At 52.4% G+C, this 15,018-nt stretch overlaps 1 protein-coding gene across 5 annotated transcripts in view; it reads left to right on the plus strand.

The window, feature by feature from the left end:
• The window catches only part of Psd2 (pleckstrin and Sec7 domain containing 2), a 51,770-nt gene that overhangs the window by 1,032 nt on the left and 35,720 nt on the right, over positions 1-15,018 (plus strand). For 2 of the 5 annotated variants that reach the window (XR_005496039.2, NM_001107395.1), the window contains exons 2-3: positions 12,948-13,355; positions 14,299-14,745. Coding sequence is in view for 4 of the 5 variants with exons in the window: in NM_001107395.1 (NP_001100865.1) it covers positions 12,988-13,355; positions 14,299-14,745 (815 nt within the window). In the remaining variant the exon portion in view is untranslated. Of the gene's footprint in view, positions 1-6,994; positions 7,155-12,944; positions 13,356-14,298; positions 14,746-15,018 lie in introns of those variants that run through there. The other 3 variants (XM_039096865.2, XM_039096866.2, XM_063277371.1) reach the window with 3 other exon arrangements.

Consider the following 15,018-nt stretch of genomic DNA (forward strand, 5'->3'; position numbering starts at 1 on the left):
GGCTGGAGCATCCAAAGGATGCGGTTGTCATGGAGATGGGGCAGAGAGAGGAAGCCCAAGATGGTCAGGACTGGGCCAGGGAGTGGGGGCGCCGCCAAGAGCCCCAGACCGGCCAGTAGGGAGGACAGGGCTGCCGGTCCAATTGTCTCCTGGGCTCTGCCTCCCGGTCCCCTCCCCCTTCTGTATAATCAGTGTCAGTGTGTGTGGGGTACTAGTGTCAGTTTGGTGGTCTGCGGTTGGGGTGTTGTGTGCTGGGGCCTGCCAGAGCTCCCTCCACAACGGAACATCTTTGAGGATTTATTTCTCTTTCCAGTTTCCCAACTTTGACAGGCAGGCCTGCCTGGGCCCCAGGCCTCTCTGTCTCTGCAAGAGCAGGGGTTTGTATGGGGGCGTGGCAGGCAGTAGGCAAGGCCAGGCCTCACAGAAGCAGCCTTGATTGGAGGGGGTCCATGGGCCCGGGTGCTGGGGCTGGGTGGGGCAGGGAATCCAGATGTGGGGACCACCCTATGCAGCTGGCTCTCTCCTAGGCTCTTGTCACTGGAGGATCTGGGACTCTCTGAAATAAGATCCAGGGCATTGTTTCTACACAAGACCTTGGGCCCACTGCCCAATGCACACCCCTTTGTCTTAGGCTCATCTTGCCGGGCCCAGACAGAGATCTCGGGGCAGATACAACTGTTATGGTGCAAGAGGGCACAAGACTCCTGGCAGCTCAGGACAAGTCTGGTTGAGGTGACTGGGACCAAGCAGCCTGCTCTGGTTTGGCTGGTGCAGGAGAGTGGGCCTGGGGTAACAGGATTTTCCTAGGTCTCCTCTAGAGTCAGAAGATAAGAGATGCGTTATGAATTAGCATAGTGGCAAGGAACATGGGGACTACCTCCAAGCCCTCCCCTACTCCCAGACCGATTCCTTCTTCCCAAGGAAGCTAGAAGTTCTGTGGCCTGGGAGCTATGAATCAAGACAATGGGCCAGCCATTCTTCTTGTCTACTCGGGGATCTGGAGGAAAGAATTGTCCCCTCAAAGCCCTTTCTCCTGCTGCATGGTGCCAGGCGGTGGGTTTGGAGTGGAGTCCTGGTGGAAACAGGAGGCCTGTACGCATGCCCAGAGCCTCAGGGGTTCCCACACATTGGGGTGAGAAGACTGAGGGGTGACTGTTCCTGGAAGACCTCTTTCACTGGTGTCTCCTGCAGGACTGAGGTCTCAGTGCTCAGGTGATTTGTCCCTGGAACTCTGAGGTGCCCTGTGCCAGACTACGAGGTCTCTTTTTTTTGTTCAGGTTTGACCTGTCTGCTCATTACCAGGGAGGGGACACATATCCTAGGCAGATCTAGGGTCATGTCTCAGGGGAGAGAGAAAAAGCTAGCTAGGATGATTTTCTACTCTCCCCAAGACTGAGAGACGGGGCCTGGGGTTGCCACGATGCCTCGTTTCCAATGCTGGAGCACAGCCGCTGTGTGGGTTATCCCAGCACCCATGAGCCTTTGGAGGGAAACACCACTGTTGCTCCCATTCTGATGGACAGGCCCCTGGGCCCAGGGGAAAGTTATCTGCTCCAAGTATCTTGTGGAGGTAGGTAGGACATACATCTAGGCAGACCCGTGTTTCCAGCTGTATGCATCCAGTCACCTCCTTTTCTTTCCTGGAACTCTAGCTCAGGACAGAGGTGGGCCCCTGCACAGGAGTGGCCTTGGAGGATACTGAAGTATTACACTGGGATCTCCTGGGGAGGTGAGGTAAAGGCATTTTCCTTCTGGACAGCCTGCAGAGACCGAAGCTGCCTGTCTTAGCAGACAATGCTCTAGACCTCCTCTGCCAGATGGTCTTTTCCAGGAAAATCTGTTTTGAGAAGCATCTTGTGTCTGGGGTTCCATATTTAGCCTGGCTCCTTATACGGGAGGATATACTCAGACTGTCACCCCTCAAGGGATGTTTGGGGGTGGAGAGGGTCTAGGGCTACACTTGGCTCCTTGCCATAGCATAGCCAAGATTGGGCGGTTCTGCCCCGGCTGCGATATGTCCTGTGGTCTCTCTGTGGTCTGGCTATGTCCAGAAAGTCTTGTCCCTCATTGAGCTTGGCTCACAGTGGAGTCAGGTCCATTGTGGGTGGCAAGTCCTTCTGAGTTGTGCCTGCATTTTTGGGTGATTGGTATCCAGGCCACAGCAAGGCCATGGTCCAGCTTGCTTTAAGACTGCGGGCTGCTGCAAGCATCCTTTTCCTTGTCTCCTGCTCAGGAACCAGATCGCCGGGATGCTCTTTGGGGCTTTTCCTGTTTCCCTTTCCTCCTCCTGCCTGCTCCACCTGGTCCCACCCTCACCTGTTCACCTAGAGACCCAGATTTGCCAGGGCTAACATCTAGCCACACTTGTTTCTCCCCTTCTCTCCCTCTTTTGAAAGCTGCAGGCTTTATAACACATCACCTCAAACTATATCAACACAAATTCCTCCAGTCCAGGATATTTCCCCCTGAGACTATTATCACACCTGAGGAATTTAGCAATGATTCAGTTCACCCTCATATTTAGCCTGCATCTAAGTTTTTCTAGTGGTTCTAGTAACAACTTTCGTGCAAGTATCTGTTATGGATGTTTGGTTTGGTTTGTTGTTTGAGATGAAGTCTCTCTCTATAGCCCTGGCTGTTCTGGATCTTGCTATGTACAGCAGGGTGGCTTTGAACTCACAGAGATTGGTCTGCCTCTGCCTCCTGAGTGTGGTGGTGTGTACCACCACACCTGACTACAAATCTTTTTTTGATCAAGGAACATACACTGTATTTAGTTATTATATAGTACATTTAGTAATGTTTCAGTTCTGGATTAATCTCATTTTTCCCCTTTCCATTTTAAGACAGGGACTTATGCAGCCTGGGTTGACCTCAAACTCATTGTGTATCACTGAGGATGACCTTGAACTCCTGATCCTTGTGATTCCACATTCCCTCTCCCTCCCTCCCTCCCTTCCTCCCTCCCTCTCTCCCTCCCTCTCCCTCCCTCCCTCCAGGGCTTCTCTGTGTAACAGCACTGGCTGTTCAGGAACTTAATTTGTAGACCAGGCCACAGGCCAGATCCTTTGAACTTAGAGATCTACTTGCCCCTGCCTCCTGAGTGCCTGACCTTTGATTCCACATTCTAAGTGTTGGGATCGTGTTCCATCACTATCAGTTAATAACCCGACATTTAAAAAAAATTCTTTTTCTTATACTGTTTTATGACCTTATCAATTTCAGAGTTGTGCAGGATCTCTCATGCTCCGGATCTGTCTTCTTGCTTGCTCCTGATCAGACTCAGGTTAAACATTTTTGGACAGATCCCATAGGTGGTGTTCTGTCCAGTGTCACCTCGGAGGAGGGAGCACCCTAAATAGATAGTGTAATGTGAGGCCACTTGGCTGAGGGTCCATTGGCTTCAGCTCTTCACTTGCTCTTGCTAAATCCAGAACTTCATTCCGTTGAGCATCTCTGCAGCATCGAGGACTATTAAACAAGATCAAGCCTGGATCAGGCTAGAAGCTGGAGAGGGAACAACCAGCAGAGACGATTGCTCTCAGAGTTTACCGCCTCTGGGTGGAGAGGCAGATGCTGCTGTTGTGGGTGCGGGAAGGGAGGCCTGAGAAAGGAGGGAGGGGTGCGATGGGTGTGGCAAGAAAATGGAGCAAGAAGGAGAGAGAGACACCCAGAACACAGCCTGTGGAGAATGAGTGAGGGCTGAAGCTGGCTCCTTCCCCAGGGTATCCTGAATGGTTTTTCAGAGGTGAGCGATGCTGTCATTTTGTGCACGAGAAGATTGTCTGAGGAGGAACAGGATTGGATGGGCAGCGTGGTGGATGGATGCTGCTTTAGGAGGCTGTGATGTGCTCCAGCATGAGACACCTGGATAGTCTGTGGTGCTCCTGGTGCGGTGCTCCTGGTGCGGAGCTCCTGGTGTGGTGCTTCCCAAGGGCTGTGCGGTTGGTTGGCCTCCTGCTGCAGGGGACTGGGGAAAGGGGTGTACTAAGAGCCCAGACCCAGATGGACAGCCTCAGTGTCTGGCTAGAAGCAGAAGATGAACAGGGAGCTGTTGCCTGTGGATTGGGAACAGTGTTGGTGGAGAGAGGGCACCACTTCTCAAGTGCTGGCCCTTTCTGAAGCTTCTGTTGTGGTGAGGGCAACCTGCAGAAGGAGTGTGTGGGGAGCTTCCAGCCTGGGGTACTTGAACAGCTGGGGGCCCAGCTTGTAGGCAGTTGTCCCTGCAAGAGTCAAGAGACCTCTCTCTCCCAGAATCCAATTCTTCCTCTCATTCCAATTTATCAGACTCCATTAAAGTGCTTCCTGGTGAAACCAAGTGCTTGGTTTCCTCTAGTCTGAGGGAAACCACAATCTGACCAGCTTACAGTAATCCCAAACCACAAATTCAGATGAGCCTGCATCTGAACGGGTCTGTCCTGCACACACACCACGGCCCAGAATCCACTGCTTTTCCTTTGCTTGGCACTTCTTTGGCCCTTGCTCCCGTCTTAGTTTTGGTTTCTATTGCTGTGATGAAACACCATGATCCAAAAGCAAGTTGGGGAGGAAAGGGTTTATCTGGCTTACACTTCCATATTGCTATTCGTCATCGAAGGAAATCAGGACAGGAACTCATGCAGGGCTGGAGCCCAGAGGCTGATGTAGATACCATGGAGGAGTGTTGCTTACTGGCTTGCTCCTTACGGCTTACTCAACCTGCTTTCTTATAGAATCCAGGACCACAAGCCTGGGGATGGCCCCACTCATAATGCACTGGGCTCTCCTCCATTAATCACTAATTAAGAAAATGCATTACAGCCGGGTCTTAAATGGGCATTTTTTCACTTGAGGCTCCCCCATCTCTGAAGACTCCAGCTTGTGTCAAGTTGACACATACAAACTATTCAACTCATTTAGGTTCTGTTTGCCCACATCCTTTTCAGCTGAGAACAGACGTCTCAGCTTCCTCAGGTGCATGGACCAAGCCTTCTGTTCTTTACCTCTGCCCTGCCTTCCTCCTGCCATGGTGGGCCGGGCCCAGGTGTCCCTGTCCTGCCTAAGGAACCTCAGCTTGTGCGTCAGACCTTATGGCTTGTCGCCTGCTTGAAGACACTGTTCAGCAGGTCTCCTCTCTGTACCATTGTTCCTCTGTCTGTCAGGTTACTTTGTCAGGGAATGCCTTGCTGTTGCCTGTCTTGAAAAGGTTCTTTTGTTGTCTCCAGTCAGAGCTACCGGGTCACTCCTCTTTCTAGCAAAGGCTATCCAGGCTCCACACCCTCTCCTCATACTCACGACTTTAGTCAGTCATGAGCTCCCCTCTATGCTCCCTGACTGCCTTTCTCAAGGTCACCAGTGACCTCCATATCGGTACAGCAGAGACAGCTTCTCATCATTGCTTGCAACACCCCACACTCTATTTCCTTCCTCGGGGTTCTTGCTTGACTTCTAGGTCATGCATTCTCCTGTTTGCTTTCTATTTTGCGTGCTGCTCTTTGACTTTGGATGCCGGCTCCCTGCTTCTTCCTTCAGATGTGAGCCCTCCAGGACTCAGTCCCTGCACAGCTGCCCGGCCAGGGTTTTACACTGATTTCACCTGGTGCTTCACGTGCCACCTGTGCCTTGCTGACTTCACATCCATTGTGTTCTTTCTCATGGCCCAGCCTCACCTTCCCTTGTAGGCTTCAGGTTCTTGCTCTACACTGGAGTTTTCATATCTACTGGGTGCCTCTACTTCTCCAACATGAAGCAGCCATCTTCCTCCCCTTCAGGGGTGGCGTTGCCATCCTGCTGGATGCTCAGGGTTTTGACTCCCTTTCTTTCCTCCCGTGGAGGCACAAGGCTTTACCACGTCAAGGTGTCCTCTCTGTGGGTCCGGGAGGAGAGAAGAGGAGGTATAAGTCCTCACTTAGCCCTGGATAACTTCTTTCTGCAGCATTGTGCTATTTTCTTTCTGGAGGTCACCATCTTTATCTGATCCAAGCTGAACCAGAGCCAGGACAGGTTGGGGAAGTGGAAGGAGGGTGGAGGGCTGCTAGAGGAGGCTTAAGAGGCATTAGGTAGTCAGGGTCTTGGGAAGGTGGGGAAAGCCACATGGAAGGAGATTGGAAGGAGAGCGGGTCCCTTGGTGCCACTGGGGAAAATGAGCCCCTGGAATGAGTAGAAAGGTTCACATTCTTGGCTATCGAAGGAGATCAAGGGAGACGGCCAGACACTGTGCTCCCCAAATGAGTAGGTTTCCTCTATGTACCTTGTAGCACAGAGCTGGCTGGCAGGACCTGCACCCAGTCAGGCCCCTGTAGCTTCCAGGGTCTGACACAGCACACAGACTATGGGTCAGATGTGGGATCTAGAAGCAGGGTGAGTCCCAGGTGACCTTCTGAAGTTGGAGGGAGGTGGAGCAGTGGTCAGGTGTTCATGGACTAACAGGACCTGGACAGCCTGGTTCTTTGTGATTCTAGATAGTGAAGGTCTTACCCTGTAGGGAGGTCAGCTGGGGGTCAAGTTGCTCGTTCCACATGATTTGGGATGTGAAGGCAGACACTGTGGATTTTATTAATATTAAGGTTTCTCCAAAGAAGCATGCTCATCTATGCAAATGTTAAGCAAACGAGGGTGCCAATTATCTTGGGGCAGTGGGAGGGAAGAAAGCTGGGAGGTTCCAAGGAATGACCTTTGTGGAGTGGCCCTGAAAGCCCCAGCGGGCACATGCAAATGGACGTGAGTGGGCACTGATCCCTGGGGTTATGAAGAAGCCTCCTGGACTTCCACAGCCCAGGGGAGGCTGGCCTCCTAGCAGACACACCAGGCAGGGCTACCTGAAAGGGACAGGCACCCAGCACTCAGATTTTTGGCCCTTACTTAACACCGTGTGTGGCTCACGTACCTTGAGAGGGAGATAGTTATGGGGCTGGCCTGGGTGGGAGTGCTGGTGTGGCTAAAACCTGAATGTTTGCCTAAGGGTAGGGGTTCCTTCTCTGTTCACCATACCAGGTCCCACCGGAGTTGGGCTCTGACTCCTCCTTTACACTGGGCCTCTAAAGCCCCGGCCGCAGAACCTGCTCTGACAGTTGCCAAGGACAACGGTCTCCAAGGCTGAATGGACTGTATGCTATGTGCTGCTTCTGAGCACCTCTCTCAGGGCACAGGGGCCAGCTAGTTCCCTAGCAGAGCTGGTAAGGTTCCGGAAGGAGGTAAATGAGGCGCTTTCCTGGATGCAGCTCACACCTCATTCCTTTAGTCGCCCTGTGAAATAGTCTCCATTTTGTGGATGGTGTTGAGGCTTAGGAAAGTGAATGACCGGGGTTGGGGATTTAGCTCAGTGGTAGAGCGCTTGCTTAGCAAGCGCGAGGCCCTGGGTTCGGTCCCCAGCTCTGGAAAAAAAAAAAAAAAAAAAAAGGAAAGTGAATGACCTTCCTGAGGTCACATAGCTGGTGGGGAGCACAGATGTTTCTGAGGCTCCTGGTGGACATGTTCTCTGTATTGCTCTGGGGGAGTGGGAGATTGATACGCTTGACCGACCTGGGTTCTGTCCTTCAGGCCTTGTGGAGAATGAGATGTGTGGTCTAGGGACACCACCTAGAAGTCCCCTCACAGTTGCCTTCTGCCCATGCTGTAGGGGCATCATAGACTCCTGTGGAGCTCTGGAGGTGCTCAGACCTGGGCCAGGGAGGGGGGATGGTATAGCTGGCCAGGGTCCATTTCCAGCATTTGCTACATGCCAGTCAGCTCTCGACACTAGTTGACACATTTGCTGTGTGTTGGTGTGTGTTGGGGTGTGTGTGTGTGTGTGTGTGTGTGTGTGTGTGTGTGTATGTGTGATGTGAAGTGAACCCAGTCATGTTCTAACAATAATATGATCTAGAGAGCTCATTAGTTCAAGAGGGTTTGTGGGGAGAAGGGCAGTGGGGCCAATGGGAGGCAGGGTGGGTCCTGGGGCAGATAGCAGCTTTACAAGCTAGAACATTCCCTCTGTCTTTGCTAGGGAACCCTGGTGGAGCTCTCTGGGCAGGTGTCTGAAGTGGAAGGCTCTTGGGGACAGGTTGGGGCCCAAGGTGGCCTAGACCCAGCATTTCCAGGGCTCCACAGCAATTGATGGTGCCCTAACAACATGGGTAGTAGATGACTTTCAGGGGAACCTGTGGGTGGTCTGGGTGTGGGCTTTCATGGTCTGTGAGCTTCCCAAACAGCCTCTGAATGTTTTGCATTTGTGAGAGTCCATCTGGGGCGGGCTTGCAACCTCTATCAGGTGCTGGACAAGACCCTCGGCTTGGGAATGCTCTGAATCTGATGCATGTGGGAGGTAAGTCTCCCCAGAACACTGGAGGCAAGCACAGAGTGTGACAGCTTCCAGCTCTGACCCCAGGAACAGCTATGGTCACAGCACCTCTACACCAACATTCTCAGGCCTTTCTGCATTCCTGCCCTGGGTTCAACACCCCAGAGGCTTAGATTCTGCCTGCCCCGGGGCAGTTCTTGGTCCCCTTCCTGATTCTGCCTAATGCACTATTTCCATCAATTGGCCTATACACCTTCCACCAAGCCCTCTGCTGTGTGTAGCTGTGATTGGTGAAGATGCCTGTCTTCTCCATTATCAACCCAGCTGGAAGGTCTGCACTGTGCCTCTTCTGTCCACAGACTCTCCATAGGTGGAAGGATTTCTACTGTGGGTGTCTAGTAATGTAGGTCTGTCTGTCCTTAACTTTACCCTTAGGTTAGAAGGCTTCTTACTCCACTTTGACACTAGAGGAACTGCTTCCTTCTCTCTACAAGGTTGTGTGGTCCTGAGTATGTATGCACATGCATATGAACCCACACATGTCTGCGATGCACTGTAAACACACAGGTGTTTCACGGAGCAAGCCAGCCTGGAGCCTGCCTGCAGGAAACACTTCTGACCCTCGTCTGGTGTTTTCCACAGCTCCTGTCTTGTACCCCAACATGGAAAGGTTTATAGATTTGTCCATCCCTGAAGTAGCTTTGCTGCAAGCCTATTCCTCAATACTACCTAGCCTCTGCCAAAAATGGGGACAGTAATAACCCAGATTACTCAGCCAACGAATATTTATAAAGCATCCTTCTATGCTGGGCATAGCACAGGCTCTGGACAGTTGTGTCCATGATTGATCCCTTCCCTCACTGGACTCACATCCTACTGTCAGGGAAGGTGGTCAGGAAATAAACAGGGGAAGTTTCAGAAATGACTGCCAGTGAAGTGCTTGGTGATGGAGGCTGAGCACCCCACTTGGATCCCCAGCATTGATATAGAAAGCTGGGTGCAGTGATGTAAACCCAGTACTGGGGAGGCAAGGACAGGAGGACTCCTGGGGCTCACGGTCAGCCAGTCTAGCCAACTTGGTGAGCTTCAGGTTCCATGAGAGACCCCGTCTCAAAAATAAGATGGGGAGTAAATGAGAAGGCACCCCATGTTGACCTTTGACCTCCATCCATACATGCATGCAATGTACATGAATGGCACATATGTGCACATGTACAAGGAATACTCACATGTACACCCCAAACATCAATTAATTAAAAAAGAGGAGTTTCTGTTTTCCTTGACACCTAAAAGCTCAGAGGGGTGTGACCAGAGGCCCAGCCTCTATTGGGGACGGGGAGGCAGCTTTGGGGTTCAGCCTTGAATGGAAGGAAAGGCAGTCATAGGATGACCCAGGGAAGCAACATTCTAGGCCAAGGGTACAGCTGGTGCAAAGGCCCTGAGGTGGGAATGAGCCTGAGGAACAGAAAGAGGCCAGTGTGGCTGAGGAAACCACAGAAAGGCTCAGGCGGGTCCTCTTCAGGCCATTCTGGGGAGACTGGATTCTCATTTACGGGAAATGGGACTTGCCAGAGGATTATGAAGAAGGGAGACACACTGCGTGGTTTGCTTTTGCAGTGCCTTCCAGCTGCCATGGAGGAAGTGGGGAAGGGAGCAGGGTTATCTGAGGAGCAGTTGACACCCAGAAAGTATGTGGCTCACCAGTTACTCCTGGCCTAGGGATTTCTAATACTATTGTGGTGTCCCTCTCAGCTGGTACTGAATGGAGGCCGTTGAGAGCCCAAGGGCATCCCAAGGGCTCTGGGTAGTGAGAGGGGCTTGGATCAGGCTGAGGCCAGCCACAGGGATCGTGAATGCTGCCAGCCTGTCATTTGTCTCCTCAAGACAGATGCTCATTGGCCCAGCTCCTTTTTGCTCTGGCCAGCGGGGTTGGAGGCAGCAAGAGCCACTGCTTTGGGCTGACCCCCTTGGTTGAGGTTTTGGGGTCTTGATCTCATGGGAGACTTCAGCCTGCACCTTTAGTCTTTGCAGTTGCAGATGGAGACTCCCCTGACCCATGCAGTGGGATTTCAGCTATGTGCCTTGGTTTCCCTTGGGCTGGAGACTTGAGGTCAGCTGATGCTTGCCCTGGGGAGTTTGCTGTTCTGCAGATAGCCATCCCCTCAGCATCCATGACCTTAGCATTACTCACCTGCTCTGGGGGAGGGAAGCAAGGGAGTACTTTATTCCAAGGATGGCTTCACACAGGCCAGGGAAGTGAGCATGAGTCCCTGGTCACCTCATGTGGAGGGCCATATGGGTCAGGACCTGGAACACTGTTTCACACCTTTTGCCTTGAAACATCCCCTTTGTGCATTCCTCCCAAGGCTCAACTACTTTGGATTGTATTGGCCCTCAGCCCAGGCCAGGACTCTGGGCCCCTTGCCTAGAGTAGAGCTCAATGCTGCCCCTTGTCTGTTTAGCCCCGGGAACTGAGGACACTGGCCAGTGCCCGGTACTGGCAGAAACTCAGTCCTGCTTGAAACTTAAGGGGGACATGGCAGAGCAGGCAGGTCTTGGATAGCTTGAACCAGTTTCTAGGAGTTACAGAACACCAGAAGGGTCACCCAAAAAACCCTTGATTTGTCAAAAATCCTAACTTTGGTCTTCAGATAGAGCCACTTATACTTAAGTAGCTTCAGGGAGATCAGTCAAAGTCACCCCACTGTGCTCCATCTGTGAGCTTGAGATATCCTGGCAGGATAGGGGGCTCAAGCCCTATGGTCCTGAGTCAATGTCCTGGTAGCCCGTAGTAGTGAGATAGCTGGAGGACTAGAACTCAGGCAGCAGGCTGCAAGTCCCCACTCCCTTTCTTCCTTTCTAGGTTTCCCTTGGGGTCTCAGTTGAGGAGGTGACCTCCTGCCCTCCTCTGGGTGTTCCATTGAGGGAACCAATAGAAATAGCAACAGCAGCAGCAGGGATGTAGGGCAGACCAGAAAGACTTCCTTACTCAGCTAAGCCCCAAGGGTTCCTGGTGTCCTAGCATCAAGGCCTGGTAGCTTAGAGCTTACCTTGAAGATGTTTTAAATCTGCAAGCTGTGTGTGTGTGTGTGTGTGTGTGTGTGTGTGTGTAAAATCTGAATTTAGTGATGTTGTTAGAACTCTAGGTAGTCTATGTAGAGAGACCCCCCATCTCAAAAAACAAAGCAAAATAACAGCAAACAAAACAAAACAAAACAAAACCCAACCCACCACCAAAAAATAAACAAAACTCTAGGTGGTAATAATGGGCTAGGGCTGTAGATCTCTTTCCAGCCATCTTCTACTCAGTGTTCGAATGCACAGGGTTAAAGGATTTGCCCAGGTGTATGGTAGCTCCAGTTAAAGCCTCAGGAGTCCCCAGAGAGCAGAACCCACCTTCCTTTCTGGGCTCACATAGGTGCAAAGTCTTCCTGGAATTTAAGTCTTTTTCCTGCATGTCTGATTCGGTGGACTGGGGAGTGCCTGGCAGGTACAGAGGTTCATGCCCTCATTTCTACTCTGTAGCTTGTTCTGCTGGATCCCAGAGAGCTGGGCTCTCTCCTCCTCCAGCCTCTCCTGAACCCAGATAGACCTCTCAGGAAGGAAGTAGGGTGTCAGGGGCCACCTAGGCTCACATAGTAGTAACTTAAACCAGAAACAGGAAAAGCCCAGGCACCTGCCTCTCTGCAGTCTTCCAGGGTGCTGGGGGGGGGGGGGGAAGGCTGGCCTGTGTCTCTGCCTGAGGTCACTAGGGAGAGTAGCCTAGACTACAAGGGGATGGGGCAGAGAGGGAAGAATGAACAAACAAGGCCACAGCCCATTGTACTTGTCTTTCACCTTCCTAGCCAGGATGACTTGGGCAGGAAGGCCTTGGAGATTCAGTAGAGCCTGGTGTGAGTCCGCCTGCTTCGATTTCCCCAAGTGTTTCTCAGATGTCTTTCTTGAGTTCTTCCTTAAGACTGAGTGAACTCCTGTGAGGGCCCTCATGAGGAAGAGAGCCCTGGATCCCTTCTTTATGGCATGGCCAGATACTTGCATGGCAGAGGCAACCTTAGTCTGTGCAGCACCCGCCCAGCACCCTGGACAGCGGCTCGCGCTGGGCCCCCAGTGGCTGCCGGCTGTCTCCAGGTTTTACTGAGGCATCCCTGGAATAAAGCTGCACTTTAGTTAATTTCCTTGATTTCTCTCCTAGAGACTTCTTTAAAAGCAACTCCCAGGTCAATTCCCACTGCAAGCCACAAATTCTGGTTCCTCTCTATGGTGCAGACCAGGCTGATAGCGTGTGGAGAAGCACATGGCTGGCCAAGACCCCCCTGGGTTTTGTCTTTTACTAGCAGGAATACCGAGGGGCCTTCAAGAACTCCCGGACACTTGCCCAGTTCCTTACTACCTGGGTCTTCCTCATGGACTTGGGTGAATTCTGAAGGATAGAACAGAGACCCCAGAAGTAATAAGGAAGGCAGGGACTAGGGTACAAGGGCCAAGTCAGGAGCCAGAGGACAGCTGACGGGGACTGGCCTAGCCACTGAAGTGGGAGTATCACAACCTGAGTCCATTCTCCAATTGAACGTTACTAAAGATATACTCATGGCCGTGCCTCTGCCCCTGATATGCTGCCCCTGCGCTGGGTTTTGTAGGCTCTTACTCTGTCTGACTGACTCTGCCTTTTTCTCTCTCTTCTGTCAAGCAGCCCTAGGGGCTGGCAGGGTCGGGTGGAAACAGTGACTGCCATGGATGAAGAAAAGCTCCCAAGTGATCTGCACAAGGAAGAGGGTGCTATCCAGGACCACAGCCTGGAGCCTGAAGAGGGTCCTGGGGTTCAGAATGGAACAGCAGCCAGCGAAAGCCTCAACAGCCACGTCATCAGTCCAGTCAGCGAGAAGACAGGCACCTTAGAGGGCACCATGGAGCCCGTGGGCAACCCAGACGTGGCCCTGCCTGGCCTTAGCCTCTCTTTGACCAATGGCCTGGCTTTGGGGCAGGATGGGAACATTCTGGAAGATTCTGTAGAATCTAGGCCCTGGAGAGCAAGTGGACCAGCAGAGGAGGAGGATACCCCTAGGAGTCTCTGTCTAGATGCTGAGGACACTCAGCTGGGGTGAGTGGGTCTCCTGGGACAGAGGCTCACATATTTCTAGCTCTTTGATAATGTACTCTGGGGATAGCCCCTCAGTCTCTCTAGATGTCCAAGACTTCCTGTCCCCATTTTCAGCTTCTGCGTGTTAACAACAGAGCCTACAGGGTAATTCAGAGGCAAGCAAGTTTGCCTTGGCCCCCACAAACCACAATGAGCAGTCTCTATGACAGCCTACAGTTCATCTCTACCAACTGACAGTAGAGCTTTGAGCCCACTCATAATATCTAGGTGCAATGGGTGGGTTACCTGGCCCATTTTCCCCCAAGATGGCCCCAGGTGGGCAAGCTTTGAGTTCTTGCCCCACCCAGGGGATTCTCCTGGGGCTTTGATACGTTTCACCAGGAACTTTGTGTCTGTATCATTCAGTGGAGTTACAGTCTGTTTCTCAGCAGAAGGTAGAGAGACTGGTCTTGGGGTACCACCAAACAAGGAGGAGGGGACAGGAAGGGGGATGTCTAAAGGCCAGCGGGGATGGGAAGAACATCTACAGAAGTCTTGAAGAGTGTAGCTGTAAGCCTGCCTTGCCTGAGTGGGCAAGTACACTGGGGTGTGTAAATATGTATGGGGGCACATGCGTGTGTCTGTGTGCATGAATGCGTGCCTAAGACTAAGACATGTCTGCATCTTGGCATTTGCACAGGAGGTGTGTGAATATGCATGGGGCTCGTGTGTGTGTGTGTGTGTGTGTGTGTGTGTGTGTGTGTGTGTATCTGTATGTGTCCAGTCAATACATTAATTAGTACATGCACAGGAGTGTAAGTGTATGAGTTTTCATGGAGCGTGTGTGTGGTGTGTGTGTGTGTGTGTGTGTGTGTGTGTGTTAGCTCCTAGCTGGAGACTGGTGGAGTTGTAGCTAGTTTTAGTGTCAGGGACATCTAAGTAACAATGCCCTTGCATTCCATAGGCTGGATTGTCCTGGCGAACCGGATGTGCGGGATGGCTTCAGTGCCACTTTCGAGAAGATTCTGGAGTCGGAGCTATTGCGGGGCACCCAGTATAGCAGCCTGGACTCACTCGATGTGCTGAGTCTCACTGACGAGAGTGATAGCTGTGTCAGCTTTGAGGCTCCCCTGACACCCCTCATCCAGCAACGGGCTCGAGACAGCCCTGAGCCAGCAGGGCTGGGCATTGGAGACATAGGGCCTGAAGGGGACCTGGGGGCAGCTGGTGGTGGTGATGGGGAACTGGGCAGTCCCCTGCGGCGGTCCATCTCTAGCAGCCGCTCGGAGAATGTCTTGAGCCACCTGTCTCTCACATCGATGCCCAATGGGTTCCATGAAGATGAGCCTGGGGGCTCAGGAGGGGATGATGAGGATGATGAGGACACGGACAAGGTGCTGAACTCTGCCAGGTGAGGCGGGAGTGGGGTGGGGGAGGGGCTGGGCCAGGATCTGTGGAGCCACGAGTGGGTAGGGGACCTGAAAGCCAGAAGAGGCAAAACTTTCTGGATGACAGTGTCCACGATCCACAAGCCCCCACAAGGTCATCCTGCTGTCCTCTGTATGCATATTTCCCATTCTGCTAGCTCAGAGCAGGCCATATTTCTGTGCTGAGCATTTGAGCCACTCTCTGGAGATCTGGCTCCATGCTGCCCTGTTGCAGTGGAGCCTGCTTCCGTGCTCTG

This window comes from Rattus norvegicus, chromosome 18 (assembly GCF_036323735.1).
Source record: "Rattus norvegicus strain BN/NHsdMcwi chromosome 18, GRCr8, whole genome shotgun sequence".
Classification (NCBI taxonomy): Eukaryota; Metazoa; Chordata; class Mammalia; order Rodentia; family Muridae; genus Rattus; species Rattus norvegicus.